Below are 17,911 nucleotides of genomic sequence, written 5' to 3' on the forward strand. Positions count from 1 at the left end.
TTATTCATCCCATGGACAACAGGTGTCTCCCCAGTGCCTGATTCAAACAAATCACATCACCATCAGAATCCTCCTCATCAACTTCCTCCTCAGCCCAGCAACACCCATACCCTCATCCTGGTGTACTTCAACAGTGACCTCTTCAATTTGAATATCAGAAACTGGACTGTGGGTGTTCCTTCCAGCACTTGCAGAGGGCATGCAAATGGTGGAAGGAGCCACCTCTTCCCATCCAGTGTTGGGAAGGTTAGCATCACAACCGCCGACACACTTGGACTCTCCTTGGGGATTTGTGATACCATCTTAGAACGCACAGTTCTTTGCTGTGCTTTTGCCAGCTTAATTCTTTTAATTTTTCTGGCGGGAGTATGAGGGTTTCCATTGTCATGTGAAGCTGAACCACTAGTAATGAACATAGGCCAGAGCCTTAGCCGTTCCTTGCCACTCCATGTCATAAATGGCATATTGGCAAGTTTACATTTCTCCTCAGACCATTTAAATTTATTTTTTGTGTCATTTTACTGAACTTTTGCTTTTTGGATTTGACATGCCCTCTACTAAGACATTGGGCATCGGCCTTGGCTGACGACATTGATGGCATTTCATCATCTATGTCATGACTAGTGGCAGCAGCTTCAGCACTAGGAGGAAGTGGTTCTTGATCTTTCCATATTTTTTCCTCCAAATTTTTGTTCTCCATTATTGTTCGGAAGTTATATAACACAATATGCGGCACAGGAGAGTGTACCTCTACACCACACAGGGCAAACCCTGTAAAAATTACATTTGGATTAGACGTTAATAACCCCTGCATTTGGAGTAGATAATATACAGCACAGGACACTACCACTGGTCTGATGAAGGACAACACAACAACAATGTAAGGAACTTATTATACAGTACCACTGGACATATGGCAGCAGAGGACACCACCACTGTGACTGGTCGCTGGACTGATTGATGCACAGGACTCTACCACTGGTCTGATGCAGGACAACACAGTGACACTCTAAGGGACTTATTATAAAGCATCACTGGACATATGGCAGCAGAGGACACCACCACTCTGACTTGTCACTGGGCTGACTGATGCACAGGACACTACCAGTGTTCAGATGCAGGACAACACTTAAGGGTCTTATTATACAGCAGCCCTGGACAATACTGTATGGCTGCCAAAGACACCACCACTGGTCTGATGCAGGACAACAAATCAACACCGTAAGGGACTTATACAGCAGCACTGGACATATGGCAGCAGAGGACACCACCACTGTGACTGGTCACTGGACTGACTGATGCAGCTAAGACACTACACTGGACTGAGCAGAACAAGACAGCACTATAATTACCATTTCAAATTCTTGCCCACACAGACACTGAGGACAGAGACACATCCTCTTCCTATAATCTCCAGGACTGGAGTGAAAATGGCGGCAACACGCGGCTCCCTATATGGTATCCAAACCCCGCGAGAATCCGACAGCGGGATGATAATGTCTTGCATGTTCTGGTTTTTGAGTCAGGCAGGAAAACCTGAGCCAGGCTCAGATCCGACCCCACTCATCTCTAATATATATATATATATATATATATATATTAGTAACAACAGCCCGGCACTCCCTTGGTATAAAAAGTTGTATAGTGCCCCGGTGCCCTCAGAAAGTATGCACATCAAAATAGAAGAAGAAGAACTGCGGCACTCAGGGTCGTTTTGAAAAAAATAGCTGTATTAAATGCAATACATCATGGCATCGACGTTTCGGGGATTTTAACCCCTTCCTCAAGATGCGGTAGAGACAAGAATGTCCCCAAGCTACACAAGGATGCACAGCATCCACCGGGACGCCCCATTATCTCAGCGAGGGGCTCACTGTGTGAGCCAATCGCTAGATATCTAGATTTTTTCCTGCAACCCTGTATCCAGGCCACACCCACACACCTGAAAGACACCAGTGCATTACTCAGACAGCTTGCACAATTAGGGTCCATCCCAGCCGACATGGTACTGGCTACACTAGATGTAGCCAGCTTATACACCTGTATTCCCCACCAGGCTGGGGTATCAGCTGTAAGGCATCTGATTACCAATAACCCCAAATATACGGGCCCTGATGTGGATTTGTTCGTCAGACTACTAGATTACACCCTTAGCCATAACTACTTTTTATTTAATGGCAGGTTTTTTCTACAAAAGACTGGCTGTGCGATGGGGTCGGCGGTGGCCCCATCGCTAGCCAATTCCTATATGTGGGAGGTTGAGAGACAAACCTTTTTTGAGGACAATGTGACAGCTAAGGCCATTTTTCTATATACTCGGTATATAGATGACCTGTTGTTGTTTTGGACGGGAGATGAAAGAACCTTGGTTACTCTTATAGAGGAACACAATAACTCCTCCAGTCCGATCAAGTTCACCGTGTCCACACACAGGTCGGAGATCTGTTTCTTGGATACTAAAATCCAGATACGAGATGGTGAGTTACACACCACTCTATACTCCAAGCCCACGGACCGCAATACACTTCTCAGGTTCGACAGCTTTCATCCCCCAGCTCTAATACAGGGTTTACCGTATTCCCAATTCCTCAGGGTGTGCAGAATTACCAGCGACCCGGGGGAACGGGAGAGACAGCTGGATATTATGACGAACAAATTCACACAGAGAGGCTATCCTTTCAAGCTTCTGAAGAATGCTCGTGCCAGGGCTGTGTCTCTAAATAGACAAGAATTGCTACAGGTCAAAACCCCTGTCCCTTCTGCCCCCAAAATGGCTTGGGTAAATCAATATAACACCTCTAGCAGAAGGACTAACAAGAAAATTAAGCAATTATGGCCGATGATCGCGTCAGATCCTAATTTAGCAAGTCTAAAGAACAGCCAACTAATGCCTTGCTACACTCGCAGTTCCAACATCAAAGACCTAGTTGTAAAGAATGATGTAACGGGGTTCACAAGAACACGACCCAGCAGTCATTTTTTAACACGTAAGGCAGGATGCTACAAATGTCTGGGCTGCACTACATGCAGCTACATGATAACTGGGGACTCGATTCCACACCCACATACAGGGAAGAAATTGAAGATACCCAAAACAGTGACATGCAGCTCGACATATGTAGTTTATGTGTTAATCTGTCCCTGCAGTCTTTATTATGTGGGTAAAACCCAGTGTCTTTTCAAAGAGAGGATGGCCCAACACAGGTCAGCGATCAGGGCGGCCCTGGCATCAGGGAGTAGTGAACAGCCAGTGGCCCGCCACTTTGCACAGATGCGCCATAGTCTGGCCTCTGTCCGCTACAAAATAGTGGACCAGGTCCCAGACTCCATTCGAGGTGGGAACCGAGCAAAAAAGTTGTTGCAATTGGAGGCAAGGTGGATTCACAAACTAGACACGATCCACCCTCGTGGTCTGAACGAATACCTGAGCCTCAATTGCTTTTTGTGAGGATCATTGGTGTTTCAGGGTTAAAATAGGTTTATTTAGGACGTACCCCTACAGTTTTAGGGATGAGATTACCCTATATATAGTTGATGGGTAGTTAGAGCAGACCACCAGAATTAACATGAACAGGTCTGTGAAAACATCTAGACAGGGACCCCTATCTGTACAGTCCCCTTCTATAGGCAGGTTGGTTCCTGAGGCCATAGTGCAGACAGGTCAACCATTGATGGATCATTAGAGAAGATCATTATTATCAGATTAGATTTAGCTGCTAGTGCTTTTTAAAAAAATTTTTCTTGTTTATGTTTTTTCACTATGAGATAGTCAGTATTTATGGTCTGACAGGAATTGCTGCAGATCATTCACTGCGTTTCACACATGTGATTTGTTTTTCTCATATTGTTGTTTTTTATAACAAGTTTTTTATAATATCCATGGTTCAATATACTGTGGCAGTCACTAGCACGGTTTTAAACACTTGTATATTGTTTAGCTCCACGTATGTGGTCCGATTGCATATCTTATTTTTCACACATGTTTTTGTAGCATTCTGATGTCATGACAACGAGTTGCCATGACAACACAGAACCCCTGCTTGGGTGTCCACTCCCAGCGGCCGCGTCGCCCGGCAACGGAGTCACGTCAGCCGGAAAGGGTGGAGACAGCCGAAACCGGAAGTGCGGGCTCCGGAGCTCGGGACGCCGCTGGCCGTGACGGAGGGAACGGAGCCGGGAACTGGTAAGGTATTTAAGTTGTGTGTTACACTTTGTTCACTTGTATTGCTGTGTCTTGAAGAAGGGAGTGCGTCTCCCGAAACGTCACCCATTAAAAGCACGTTTTCTACTTTTTCAAGTAAGTCTCCTGAGTGCCGCCTTCCATCTTCTATACATTGAGCTTGCTTGCTTAAGGAGGGCACCGGAGCCAATACCCTGTGGGGGGAGGAGTGCCAGACCAAGGACACTGTTATATATATATATATATATATATATACACATACAGTATATATTCAGGGATGATTTTTCTTTGCATATTAATTTTCATATGTAATTTTCTGCAATAGGTAATTATGCTATATCAATTTCTTATTTCTAATTAATAAGCAGACTATTCAACCTGCCAAACCATTTGGACTATCCTCAGTTGCAGCAACCGGTACTGGAATTAGATACATGACAAATCATTTGTTGTTTTCTTTACACAAACCTCCTAGATTGCCATTGGCATACTGCAATTAAACCGGTTTCACAACAGGAGCTGTGAATATGACTGAGACATGTTTCTGATAAACTTTAGTTGTATTTTCATTGTAAACTGCCACACTTACTGTATGAAGTCTCAGTGGTATCTATATGAGGGATACAGGGGGTGACACTAAGCTTGGAGTGGATGCTGCATGATAACGTCACAGTGCAGTACCCAGTCACTGAGGAGGAGCTATCATCTCCAGCAGTGCTGAGAACCCCCTCCAGATTGATGAAAATGGGGAGCTCACAAGACCACACACCCCAAATCAATATGAACTAACATTCCTTCCAATTATTTATCAGTTACAGTAGGTACACCTATAAACTCAGTATCACTGATATTGACTTTTTAAAAGTCAATTTAAAAGTCAATGATTGATAAATCAGATTTAAGCAAAGAATCAGATTTTAATATGTTTAGTGTCATTAGAAAACACCTTCATTTCTATGCTATATCTATAGTATGACTAAAAAAATGATTTAGAAATTTAAACAGTTATGAGCTAGTTTAATCATGGCACTACAGTATCTGTGCTTATAACCATTTACCCCTTTTGAGACTGTAACAACATTATAAACTGAAGCATAAATTGTAAGAGGAAATAGTACAAGCATAATACCTTACATTAAACTACAGTATACAAAAACAACATAAACATATGAGCTGTGTGCTGAAATTTCTTGCATGATTGTGATAATGTATTGCAAATTAAGAGGGACACTAATGTACTACAGTATCTCTGTTTCTGTTGTACTTAGGGAAAATATTTCATCTTAAATTCTGATGTGAGAACTCTAGATGAACCTTTCAAATGTGTGCTAAAATACCATATTTTAAAACTATGACAGTATATTAATCAACATTGTAAACTGACAGAGATTTCAGTCACTTATCAATTAATATAAATTGTAATAGACTTGCTAAATAGTTGAACTTAGATGTACCGTAGTAACTTTTGCCTGAAGTTCTTGACCTTTAAGCTGCTCTAAAACTGTCACCACCGAGTGTTCCTACTAAGAGTTGGAAGTTTTCCAGTTGGTGTAATTTGTCACTTTTCGTAAGTAACATAAGTGTCAATTAATGATGGCTATGATAAATATGCAAGTACTGTCATGCTAATTTTACTGATTAATGTCCTGTAAATTATAACATAACTGCCAAAATATGTGACAGAATGATATTTTCAATACCCTATACTTGAGCTACAAAATTGTGGAGCATTTTAATTTTTCACTTAAATATATGTACAGTATATATACTATGTATATACAGTACAATACAATATTTACAGTACACCCAAAATGAATGGATCTGATCATATATCAAAGCTGCAGTAGATACTGTAGTTTATGAAACAATTTTCAAAATATGTAAAATTGTCTGGTGCATTTAGAATAATTAGAGCCTGTGTGTTTCAAAACTGGTTATTCTGATGAATAGAATGATCAGTTTAATGGTTTAGTTGCAAATATAAAAATCTCAAATTTAAATATATATATATATATATATATATATATATACTATAAAAATTTATATACTGTGTCAGTAACTTGTGTGTGAGACTGGACCATCTTATATTTGCGAGACTGGACCATCTTATATTTGCTGTTATTTGATTTTTGATTCATCACAAATACAAATCTGGTTTATGATTTCCCTGTGCAGTAATAATGATTTCAATGTGCATAAAGTCACACAACTATTTTTATTAACTCTCTTTAAACCTTTCACTGATAACGGGTTTCTTACCGCTGTGTAGTGGTCTTTATTATGCAGTATTTAAACTTTACAGAACCTTTTTCTTAAAAACACTGGATTTTCAGTAAATACCATTAGTCTTTTTATTTATAACATGTCAGATAAATTTTAAACAAAATGGTCAAAAAAAATTTTTTAATAAAAATTTTTTTCAAAGTGAACCAAGAGCAAACAGATTTTTTCCCCATAAAAACCACAAAGGAATACATTGTGGTTCTTGGTTTGTCATAAGTTAAAAAATTGCAGAAAGTTGAAATTTAGGTGTAAGGTTTTAAAAAAATCCACACTTAAAAATAATAATGGATTTTATTTAATTGCTAATTCCCAACATTTCTATTTGCTATAACTAATAATAATATATTAACCTGGTAAATCCTACCATTTTTTAAGCTAGAAATACTATTGAATTAAATGAGGGGAACCCTTTCCTTATTTGATGCAAGATGAGTGAAGTATACGTATGCCTTAGTTCGCCCTCATCTGTGGAAAAGTACATTTTTGTGTTCTATTTTAGTCGTTGTCTAGTGATCACCAGACACTATCTACTAAGAGGGCATATTCTTTGACATAGGGAATCCCCTTTTTTATTTTTAAAAAAAGATGTCCCGTGTTGTGTTTGTGCAAATACTGTATGAGGGTGATAGGGCATAATATAGAACCCTCCATCCATCTATGCGAGAAATATATTTTTCCATAATCCAGAGTAATATTAGCGGGTGTAACAGGAGCTCACAAGACTATAATTGGGCATATTGTTTGAAAGAAAAGACTCCCCAATTTTCAATGACACCACTAACACATGTGTTTTTGTCCATTTGGAAAGGATAAGACATATTTGGTGCCCTACCCCATTTATGGAAAATGTATGTTTTCTACAAAGCAGTGTTATACCAGACAATGGGGGTCATTCCGAGTTGATCGTTCGCTAGCTGCTTTTAGCAGCATTGCAAACGCTAGGCCGCCGCCCTCTGGGAGTGTTTCTTAGCTTAGCAGAATTGCTAACGAAAGGTTAGCAATTCTGCTATTAAATATTTCCCTGCAGTTTCTGAGTAGCTCCAGACATACTCCTAGATTGCGATCACTGCAGTCTGTTTGGTTCCTGGTTTGATGTCACAAACACGCCCTGCGTTTGGCCAACCACTCCCCCGTTTCCCCAACCACTCCTGTGTTTTCATCTGGCAAGCCTGCGTTTTTTTAGCACACTCCCGGAAAACGCTCAGTTACCACCCAGAAACACCCACTTCTTGTCAATAACTCACCGATCAGCAGAGCGACTGAAAAGCGTTGCACAGCCCTGTGTAAAATTGCATAGTTTTGTGTGAAAGTACTTAGCGCGTGCACCCTGCAGCCCATACGCATGCGCAGAATTGCTGGTTTTTAGCATGATCGCAATTCTGCTAAAAACGGCAGCGAGTGATCAACTCGGAATGACCCCCATTAAGCACTAAGATTCTCCATCATTTAAAAGAAGGAACCCTCCTCTTAATGGGTGCCCATTATTTTTAAAAGCGAAGTTTGACTAATGTTCCCCATACCTGCATGTAGCAGGACTATGGTAATTCATAGGTAGAACAGCAGCTGCCTTGAGTACAAAAATGTTTTGTGGAGATGCAATATGTTTTTCTTTCATCACAAGTAATAAGCATAAATGGCTGGCTGCCATGGCTTGCTTTAGGTCATAAAAACTAATACATTCAAAACCTAATACAAGGCAATAAAGAAATATATATATATATATATATATATATATATAGAGAGAGAGAGAGAGAGAGAAAGAGAGGGAGGGGGTGGTCTGGTGGCGTGACTGCAACCTCCTGGATTGGCCCCATCCATGCTGTGAGCTGCAGTGTCCCGGCGTGCTGAGAGTCCTTCACGGTGCATGGTACAGGGTCCTGATGCTGGAGCGGACGGATAGTGGAACCAATGCCGGTGATTACTATATTGAGCCAAGTGGTGTTTTAAGCCCACTCAGAGGAATTAAGAGGTATAAGCACAACCTGTTAAAAATGTAATTTGAAGTGTGAAACTCATTTTTAAGAATAAAAGCATATTGCACTATGAGGCGCTCCTTTTGATTAATTTTTTAGATTCTTCCAACCCGTGGGATTCCAGGATACTATTAACAGAAGGAGCTGCAGTCTGCAATTTCAGATCTTGGTGACTTGAAAACTAAAACAGAGTAGAAGCTCTGATCTCTTATCTCTGGATTACCGTATAGCGCACCTGTACATTACTCTTCAGTATATATATATATATATATATATATATATACATATACACTGCTCAAAAAAATAAAGGGAGCACTAAAATAACACATCCTATACCTGAATGAATGAAATATTCTTATTAAATACTTTGTTCTTTATATAGTTGAATGTGCTGACAACAAAATCACACAAAAATTATCAATGGAAATCAAATTTATTAACCCATGGAGGTCTGGATTTGGAGTCACACTCAAAATTAAAGTGGAAAAACACACTACAGGCTGATCCAACTTTGATGTAATGTCCTTAAAACAAGTCAAAATGAGGCTCAGTAGTGTGTGTGGCCTCCACTTGCCTGTATGACCTCTCTACAACACCTGGGCATGCTCCTAATGAGGTGGCGGATGGTGTCCTGATGGATCTCCTCGCAGACCTGGACTAAAGCATCCGCCAACTCCTGGACAGTCTGTGGTGCAACGTGGCGTTGGTGGATGGAGCGAGACATGATGTCCCAGATGTGCTCAATTGGATTCAGGTCTGGGGAATGGGTGGGCCAGTCCATGGCATCAATGCCTTCATCTTGCAGGAACTGCTGACACACTCCAGCCACATGAGGTCTAGCATTGTCTTGCATTAGGAGGAACCCAGGGCCAACCGCACCAGCATATGGTCTCACAAGGGGTCTGAGGATCTCATCTCGGTACCTAATGGCAGTCAGGCTACCTCTGGCGAACACATGGAGGGCTGTGTGGCCCCCCAAAGAAATGCCACCCCACACCATTACTGACCCACTGCCAAACCGGTCATGCTGGAGGCTGTTGCAGGCAGCAGAACGTTCTTCTTGGCATCTCCAGACTCTGTGATGTCTGTCACATGTGCTCAGTGAGAACCTGCTTTCATCTGTGAAGAGCACAGGGCACCAGTGTCGAAATTGCCAATCTTGGTGTTCTCTGGCAAATGTCAAACGTCCTGCACGGTGTTGGGCTGTAAGCACAACCCCCACCTGTGGGCGTCGGGCCCTCATACCACCCTCATGGAGTCTGTTTCTGATCGTTTGAATAGACACATGCACATTTGTGGCTTGCTGGAGGTCATTTTGCAGGGCTCTGGCAGTGCTCCTCCTGTTCCTCCTTGCACAAAGGCAGAGGTAGCGGTCCTGCTGCTGGGTTGTTGCCCTCCTACGGCCTCCTCCACGTCTCCTGATGTACTGGCCTGTCACCTGGTAGTGACTCCATGCTCTGGACACTACGCTGACAGACACAGCAAACCTTCTTGCCACAGCTCACATTGATGTGCCATCCTGGATGAGCTGCACTACCTGATACACTTGTGTGGGTTGTAGACTCCATCTCATGCTACCACTAGAGTGAAAGCACCGCCAGCTTTCAAAAGTGACCAAAACATCAGCCAGAAAGCATAGGAGCTGAGAAGTGGTCTGTGGTCACCACCTGCAGAACAACTACTTTATTGGGGGTGTCTTGCTATTTGCCTATAATTCCCACCTGTTGTCTATTCCATTTGCACAACAGCAATGGAAATTGATTGGCAATCAGTGTTGCTTCCGAAGTGGACAGTTTGATTTCACAGAAGTGTGATTGACTTGGAGTTACATTGTGTTGTTTAAGTGTTCCCTTTATTTTTTTGAGCAGTGTGTGTATGTATATATGTATATATATATATATATATATATATATATATTAAAAATCTCTTTGTATGGCTTAAAATAAAATATAAATGCATGGCATACAATATAAATACATTACTTTTAAATAAACAATATATCAAGTAAAGAAACATTCAGTCAACTCACAAATTATAAGTAAACATCTCATAAACCTTTAGTAATGGATTTTAATGCTACTTTACTGTACCTATTGTTCATATGCTCGAGGTCTTGGATATTTGCATCTATATTGTATAAGAAGTGCTTCTGAGTAATTGTTATGCCATCATCCACAGTATCATTTCTTTTTATTGTTATGACAGGATATCCCATTTTAAGTGTCCACTGATCCATCACTTCTTGGATATTAACAGATTTGCCTTCATTTTTCAATACCTTTAAAATAAGTCATATTAGTTTGTCCCTGAAATCAAACACAGTTTGCTTTTACATTGCCTTTTGCTCTTATGAATATGAAGCAAACTGTCACCCACTGTCAGATTTTAGCATGCACTATATACAGTAGGGCTGGTAATTCTCCATTTTTCTTTGAACAAAACAAATAATCATGCAATGAATGTATATGGATGATTGAGCTATACAGCATATACTATAATGAAAGTGAACTAATGGTTAAGGATTGTGGCCAGCCATTTTATGTGCAATTTTGTGTTCAGCTCTTTAGATGAATCTTTCACACTATGCCATATTGAAAGATGTTTATGAGATATCTAAAACAGAACATTGCTACAAAATATATTTTACCTTCGAAAGTGTGTTCCACAGGTCTTTCCTTGCTGCGTTACCATACTTATGGGTTGTTAAGTAATCCTAGGAATAAAAATGTGTGTTGAAAACAATGGAGTGGCAAATAGCATAATGTATATTACTAGGAGCATGTTATCGAGCAGTGGCCAATATTCATCACCAAAAGGTCATCACTACATGATTAGCTTGTTTGACATGAATTATTTTATTGTCGTTTTATTTTAGTTGGTTTAGTACTATTATAGTACAACTGTCCAAAATTGATGGCTACATCAAAAATATATCAGTCTATTATGAAAAGGCATGTTGTCTATTTACAAACATATACAAAAGACTTCCATTACATATAGCCTTGTAATGTTTCTCAATGTATGCTATTTTTTATCACAGTGATCAACTATATTAGACTTAAAAGGAAGATTGTAGTGCAGAGAGAAACATATATTACAATCAATATCTCCAGTACTGATTTTTTTTTGGAAAGCATTTGTAAATGTTATTTGTAGCCTATTAAAATAAGGTCAGTTGTATTTTAGTTGCAATGATCATTTAGTTCCTGGCCTTCTGATTTGAGGATTACTATAAAGCATGAATTTTGTCTGTAAGGCTCAAAAGAGTTAGTGTAATAAAAGTATATGAATAAGAATATATTTAATAGCATCACTGATTCAAGCAGATTTCAAAAGTTTTGTTACCAGAGAGATAGAAAACAGAATGTTTACATCATTGACATTGAACACTGACAAATGAAATAAGAAAATAAACCCCTTGCAAATATTGCATTCTGTGAACCATAAAATTAATTTTCCCCTTTTAACACTGCTCAGGAGGTGCCAGGGTACTAGAAATGTAATCCCTGGTACCATGATAAAACAGGGAATCATAAACCAGGTCCCCGTGGCAAAAGATTCTTTAAAATCACAAACAATAACTTGACCCTGTTCTACTTTTCATCCAATTCCTGTAAATTGGGACATAATTAATCGATTGTATATGTTTTATGCCATTCTCCTCACTGAAATATCATTCTGCTCAGAGTTAAGAAGTTGTCCTCTGTTCTCTATAATTTACTAACAGTCTGGACCTGCCTCTTAATCCCTGGATCATTTTCATCTTGTCTCCCTTCATTCCCTTCTTCTATTTCCTAATGACTTTTATGATAAATATGTACACCCACCCGCAAGAGATCCACAGATCAGTGGCTTACTAAATGATAGCACAGACACAAGAACCAATTGACACAGGTGAAAAAGCTAGAATACCTTCTAGTCAGAGGTCAATGCCTTATTCACCCTCCACATATGAAATACACAGTATCTGTGGCAAACTCACAGGGACGAGGACAGGGGCATTTTAAGAGAGGAGGGGACCCGCGTGCAGCTTCTGCTGAGGCCCCCTATTTTTGGCAGTTTGTAGACTCTGGCATAAAGCTGCGCCCATGCCTTGTTCTCAGGGATATCTCCAGTGCGCTTGCGCAAATCACTTGGAAATGGCCGCTGCAGCTATCTTCCAGGTGATTTGTGCCGGCACTGCAGGGATGCCGCCAAGGGACTCCAGAGGGGTAAGTATAATATATGGGTTCAGTGTGTGCAGTGTAGGCTCCCCGGACCTAGAGGCTCTTGTGCACTGCACACACTGCACCCATAACAGAAACGCCTATGGACGAGGGGATATAAAATGTGTCAGTGTTGGAAATGAACTGCACTGTGCAAGTAGTTCATTTTATGTTAAAATTCAGAATGACAACAAATAATTTACATATTGTTTTCCATAGTGCTCTCTAATAAGCAGCCATTCAGATTCTGCATATTTATTTACAAACGGTACTGTATGACACCAACTTAGATGACTGATGGTAATAATAAAATAATATCCTTTACCTCATTTATTGATTGTTGTTATGCAGAGCTCAGCAGTCTCTAAAAGTGTACTAAACTACAGTTGGTGTGCACATAATGATAGTAATGCATATTTATAGATCACTGATTATCACCTGGATTAGTGATGTATATATTCTCTGATTCTTTGTATGCATTCTATGGACATTAGAACTGTCATTAAATGACTTTGTTTTGTTAAAAGCTTGTGTGTTAAACCACTGTAAAATTATCTATGAGTGGGCACACTTAAGGTCTCTAATTAAACAAGAATTAATTAAACAGCTTCTGAAAAGACTTAGGCAATTAGTGGCTTCCCAGCTGCTTTGAAATATAAAGTCCCAGCAGAACATGTCTGAAGTACCACATTTGGCTACATTTCTACTAAGCATGAAATACTGTACATGTTCCCCAAAATATAGAGCAGGGGTGGCCAAACCTTTGGGCTCTGCTACTCACTACTTAAAATAATGCTAGATGTTTACTAACATGTTTTGTACTAATACTCTAAGCCACAGGTTCTCAAACTCGGTCCTCAGGACCCCACACAGTGCATGTTTTGCAGTTCTCCTCATAGAATCACAAGTGAAATAATTTGCTCCACCTGTGGACCTTTTAAAATGTGTCAGTGAGTAAATAATACACCTGTGCGCCTGCTGGGTTATCTGCAAAACATGCACTGTGTGGGGTCCTGAGGACCGAGTTTGAGAACCACTGCTCTAAGCTGTAACATGTAATTAAGAAACAAAACAAAATTTGAACCACATTACGGGAAATAAACCACTTTCGTGTATTTATTTTTTTACATAAATGACTCTCTTATTAGGTGCAAACTGGAGCTCAGACTCTAAAACTGATGACTTGTTCCACAGAGAGGGAGAGGTAAACCTTCAAATAGAAGGTGTTGCAAGAAGATTGGGCTGTTGTCAGGCAGGTACCAATGCAGAGGTGGCCGGAAGCAGACAGCTTAGTGGCAGATCAAAGATCACTACCAGGTGTGCATGTGACCTGGTAGACAGCTTCAGCGGTAATGGAAGCATATATATCTTCAGCCAAAATGAGTCAGGGAAGAATGCTTGCCTGTAATGGAGCAGTCCAAGCTGCAGGTAGAGAAGGCACATACACCTTTGGAGTTCTATTTAGTTCTTGGCCATTCCTGTTAAAGAGAATGCATTCTTTGTTGCCCCACAGCACTGAAATCATGAGTACAATTCCCCATCATGGCCTGTCTGTGTGGGGTTTGCATGCTCTCATTGTGTTTGCTTGGGGTTCTCTGGAAAGTGCTGCAGGGTATGTGTGCTCTATATAAATAATTGATAATAAATAAATAAATAATACTGTTAGGTTAATTGGTTTTTGACTAAAACAGTAACTCTATGATGTCAATTATTATATACTGTCTCATAACATATATGTGTTATGTACAGTAAATAACTGTTAACAATGGCTAGGTATATCAAATCTAGAACACACCAGTTCACCTTTGTCCAAATCAGCCAGCTACATTAATGGTGTAAATAATGTGTCCCTTATTAAAGGCATGAGTTGGTATTTGCTATACTTCTACATGCATACCATCACATGCCCAATTAAAAATGTCCATGTGCCACCATATATTGCAACTATAAATCACAAAATTGTTTTGTTTGTTTAATAAGCAAGACACTGTCTTTAATGTATAATAAGTTGCAATCTACAATAGCTGCTTTTTCACTGGTAAACAAAGTACAGAAAGAGAAAAATAAATATACATTTTAAATTACATAAAGCCTAAGCTACAAGTACATAAATAACAGCTTGTATAACAAAAATATCTGTATTATTATAGTTTGTATCTTAAAAATTAAGCACAAGTGAAATAACACAAAGTATTGATTTGTCCTGCTGCAATTAGAATAAGTTCTATACTTTTCAGTTATCATCCTACGGTTCATTTACAGGAGCTGGTGTCTCCAGAGACTTAACCACTCACAAAGAAATTCAGTCTCCACAGCAGTCATTTTGTACCTCTGCAAAGGGCAAACTAACTGACCATTACAGAAAACGACATATATTATAGATCTGAGAGGTGTTACATGTGGACTACCAAAGTGCTAAATAGAATCCAATCATGTTATCACACAATCCTCTAAACCAATTTAGTTCTATTTAGCAGGTAAAACAGAGATTTCATGTAATTCAGTTAACTAGCCATAAGAAGGTAGAACCTCAAAGTTATTGAATATACATACTACCATATAAAAATATGGTAGTAAAAGTTCAAAATGTTTATTACAAAATAAGAAAGTCATTTTCAGAAGCAACACAATATACTCAGCAAATAAGCTGAATGTAACTGTACCTCATAGTATTAGTAGAACTTGTGTTCGGCCATTAATTCATTATTGACATCTTAATTTTCAGAGGGAAGAATAGGCAAATACATTATAGTAGATTTTAATTAATAGTAACACCTAGATATCAAGATATGTAAAAAAAAAAAATACTTTCCCTAGCACAGTTTTAGGGGGCATGCATATCCATATTTTGTAATAACCACATAAGGGAAGGGGTAACTGTCGGGCATATATCAGAGCAGCAGGTCCTTCCAAGGAGAAGGAAGCTACTAGTGTTTCTAGGGCAGTGGTGACTGCATGGAAATACATTGTTGTGTGCCCCAGCCTATCTGGCTGTGTGTGACCAACAATGTACAGATGTGTCCTCATAAATCTTTACTTCAGTCATGCCAAACAGCCACTCTTGACATACCCACTCCAGTGAGACTCTGCTTGCTTTGGGCATCTTTTTGTGTCTTAGATGCAACACAGTGTGACTAGGACACAACAGGAAATTGTGCTGATAAGTTTAATATGTGACATTTGTATACCTGTGTTCAACTGAGTATCTGAATCTGCATATGAACTGCTAGACTGCAGTTGCAGCTGCTTTTTGATATGCCAGTTCTGTTGTGCTTCAGATACAGACTCAGTCGCAAACAATATACAAGTGTCACATATAAAATTAATCCGCAAAGTCTCCTGGTGTGTCCTAGTTGCTTCTTGTTGCATCTGAGATGCATTTTCTGCAAATAAAGATGCCCATGGAGGTGCAGGGGACCTGTGCATGGTGCATTGTGTCTCTATATGTAACCCTCCCTTTATATGTGTAACTCAGTCTGACCCTCCCTGTGCACATGTACTGTATATTTCTGTGTGTCTCTCCCTGTGGATGTGTGTCTCTATATGTAACCATCCCTGTACAGTATATGTGTGTCAATATATGCCCCTCTGCATGTGCTGCTGTATGTAACACACCCTCTTTATATGTGTATCTCTATCTTTGACCCTCCATGTGTACACTTATTTCTCTATGTGTGACCCTACTTACATATGTGTCTAAATTTTACCAACTATATATGTGTGTGTGTCCATATGTACCCCTCCCTATGCATGTGTATCTCTAAGTGTGTTATCCTCTGTGTAGGTGCTTCTTTATATGTAACCCAGAGTCTCTGATCTTGTGTGCCCTTGTGTCTGTAGAACCCTGTGTGATTGTCTGTTTTAGGAAAGGGGGAAATGGCACCTTATATCTTGAAAGTATTGGGTATGGGATGCCGGCGGCTGGGATTCTGGTGGTTAGCATACGAGCATGGCTCATTGCGCACACCATGCTACAGGATCGGTGACTCACTGTGCTGGCCACAGGTTCTATTCCCACTCTATGGGTGTCGTGGCATTGTCAGTGGTTTGGAATTCCGGCATCTGTATCCTGACCGCCAGCATCCCGACTGCCAGCAATGTGACTACATCCCTCTTGAAACTAAAATTTTCTAAGAATTACATAAAAATGAGATAAACAGCCTAATGCCAAATGACAAGTAAATCAATACACATGCAGCTAAACTTAACAAACTTATCTAAAATAAAAACATGGACAACTGATGTGGCATTGAAAAACTGGTCAGCCTTTTTATTACTTTCAATTATAAGATAGATATATTGCGACTGAAAGAATCAGGACGACAACAGGGCCAATGTTTCCCATCAGATGACAAAATAGTTGCAGGGCCAATTGCCAATATCATACACACATACAGTAGGCCACAAAATCCTCAACCAATACCCCAAGGCCAGGCAAGAATACCTAAGCTGCTGACCCCAGGTAGGACAATCATCTTTATTATAATAATAATAATAATAATAATAATAAATAATTATAATTATAATAATAATAATTATTATTATTTTTTATTCATATGGTGCCACAAGAAATGGTGAAAACAGGAAAATAGTGACTTACAGTTAAAGACAATATAGGACAAGTACAGGGTAAATAAACATAGCTATAGCACAAGATGACACTGACATCAGTATCAGGGTGGCAGAAAACCATGGGATTTGGTACTGTTGAAGATGGTTTTAGTAAGAGAAGGATAAGCACATGAAGGTTGAGGTCCCTGCTTACGAAAGCTTACATTCTAAAGGGGAGGGACAGACAGACATGGGTGACACAGATGGGGTAGACAGTGAGCATGGAACAAATGATTAGAAAGATATTAGGCTGGGTTTTGTAGAGAGGTGGAGAGTCTGAGAGGGAGAAATAGAGCATTCCAGAGAAAGGGAGCAGCACTTGAGAAATCTTGAAGGTAGGAGTGGGAGGAAGTAATCAGTAGATTACTAGGCAGGAGAGGCAGCATGCATTAGTGTAGAAAAAAGGACAGGTGGGAGTGTAAAGGGAGATGAGGTCAGAAATGTAAATGGGAGAGGAGTGGGTGAGGGCTTTGGCTGTGAGTGTGAGAATTTGAATTGGATTCGGAAAGGGAAGGAAAGCCAGTGAAGGGTTTTTATGAGAAGAGAGGTGGACGTGGTGCATTTGGTGAGGAAGATGAGCTGGGCTGCAGCATTGAGGATAGATTGGAGTGGGGAGAGGCATTTGTCGGGAATGCCAGTTATGAGGAGATTACGGTAGT

General features: G+C 39.9%; 1 protein-coding gene across 1 annotated transcript in view; it reads right to left on the reverse strand.

Moving 5' to 3' along the window:
• Window positions 1-17,911, reverse strand: part of TRHDE (thyrotropin releasing hormone degrading enzyme) — a 992,175-nt gene that overhangs the window by 219,077 nt on the left and 755,187 nt on the right. Inside the window, exons 8-9 of the mRNA XM_063927453.1 lie at window positions 11,084-11,149; window positions 10,527-10,714 (exon numbers count right to left, since the gene is read on the reverse strand). Of these exons, the coding sequence (XP_063783523.1) occupies window positions 10,527-10,714; window positions 11,084-11,149 (254 nt within the window). The remainder of the gene's footprint in view (window positions 1-10,526; window positions 10,715-11,083; window positions 11,150-17,911) is intronic.

The sequence above is a fragment of the Pseudophryne corroboree genome, chromosome 6 (genome assembly GCF_028390025.1).
Source record: "Pseudophryne corroboree isolate aPseCor3 chromosome 6, aPseCor3.hap2, whole genome shotgun sequence".
Classification (NCBI taxonomy): domain Eukaryota; kingdom Metazoa; phylum Chordata; class Amphibia; order Anura; family Myobatrachidae; genus Pseudophryne; species Pseudophryne corroboree.